The 1485-nt window shown below is 40.9% G+C and overlaps 1 protein-coding gene across 1 annotated transcript; it reads right to left on the bottom strand.

Annotated features, from left to right (window-relative positions):
• Positions 1 to 87: 87 nt before the first annotated feature.
• Positions 88 to 844, bottom strand: LOC107577455 (uncharacterized; the record flags this gene model as incomplete). The annotated part of the gene is made up of 2 exons (XM_016263528.1): positions 88 to 393; positions 493 to 844. Coding segments are annotated over 2 exons (658 nt in total), but the record flags the coding sequence as incomplete, so codon positions are not given.
• Between the last annotated feature and the right edge of the window lie 641 nt (positions 845 to 1485).

Raw genomic sequence — 1485 nt, 5'->3', positions numbered from 1 at the left:
GTTTGTTCTGCTTCAATAATACTAACAGTCCTTAATATTACTGACATTATGAGGGTCTGAAACTGATTAATGAGCTTGTTTTCTCACCTGAACTCTTGACAGTATAAGTGACTGAGGTCTTGACTTGATCTCTCTGAGTAACTTCACATCTCCACTCTCTGTTGTGATCTTCATTCAGGAGTGTTGTATTCAGAGAGCTTGTACAGTGTCCTGGAGCTGATATCTGATATCTGGAGTCTGATCTCGTCAGTTTAACACCAGCCTGATTCACCCAGAACAGCTCAATTCCCTCAGAATGGATCCAATCACCACAAGAGCCTCCAGCATATGAATCCAGCTGACAGAAGAGAGTCACAGAGCGGCCTGCACTGATCTCAGTCTGTGAGGATGAGACTGAAACACAAATAACACAAATCACAGACTCTTCAATCATCACGAGAGTTTAAATGAAGAATTTGCTCTTTTAAATTGACCACATAATCGTAAAATTACCATGAAGAACATGCAGATAAACACGAGCATCAGGTCTCAGTTTATGTCCATTCACACCAGTCCATTGTCTGCAGCTGTAAGATCCATAATCTTCTTTTGAGATGTTGTTGATGTTCAGAGAGCAGCCAGACCCCAGACTCAGTCTCTCATGACTCTCTGTGTCTTTCTTCTTTATCCCTAAATTAATCAGTTCAATTGTTTCTGAATGTCTGAATCTGTTATTATAGAGCCATGTAGTTGATTTGCAGTCATGAAGAGCATTATTACAGGACAGACGGACATTTTCACCAGAACTGATGAACACATGAGCATCATCCTCTCCACTGGAACCTGAAACACAAGAACATTTGAATAATAATTATGTTATATATTAATAAATGAAAACATACCAGCATAAAAAGCAGAAGATTCCGATCATACAGTATTGAAGCAGGGCTCCTCATCCACACAGCTGGCTGTGATGTTCAAGTAAACTCAAAGACATTGATTAGTTGATTGAGGTGCGTTGAATTAGAGTTAGAAAGTGTCTCTCTAGGAGCAGGAATGAGGAAGCTGATGCAGCTAAAGCACAGATCTACACACATTCATCTCTGCACGTTTATATAGACCAGCTGCTCCCAGACCTGTTCTGGAGTCTCTTGATATGGAGGATTCATCACTCTTGATTTGTTGGCTTTGCATCTGCTTTTGCTGCTCTGATGGGCCGATACAGAGGAGCAGAAGATTACCCCTAACCTGACCCTCAGTCACTGTGTTAATCACGAGTTAGAGCTTACGCTCCATGATGCTGTAAAATATATTACAGAGGACCATTACCGTGGGAAGTAGGGGTGCTGAGGGTGCTGCAGCACCCCCTGGAGTGTAGCCCACAAAAAACTGGGGGTGCGGTGTTAAAAATAAATGAATCAACGATTTGTAACAAAAATGTTACAAATCGTTGAGTTAAGTTGAATAAAATTGACTGTGAAAGTCGTTTCAACTTATTAAACTGAC

The sequence above is a fragment of the Sinocyclocheilus grahami genome, unplaced genomic scaffold (assembly GCF_001515645.1).
Source record: "Sinocyclocheilus grahami isolate Dianchi unplaced genomic scaffold, SAMN03320097.WGS_v1.1 scaffold6100.1, whole genome shotgun sequence".
NCBI lineage: Eukaryota > Metazoa > Chordata > Actinopteri > Cypriniformes > Cyprinidae > Sinocyclocheilus > Sinocyclocheilus grahami.
The sequence above is the reverse complement of the archived record's forward strand: the minus strand, read 5'-3'. Positions and strand labels throughout refer to the sequence as shown.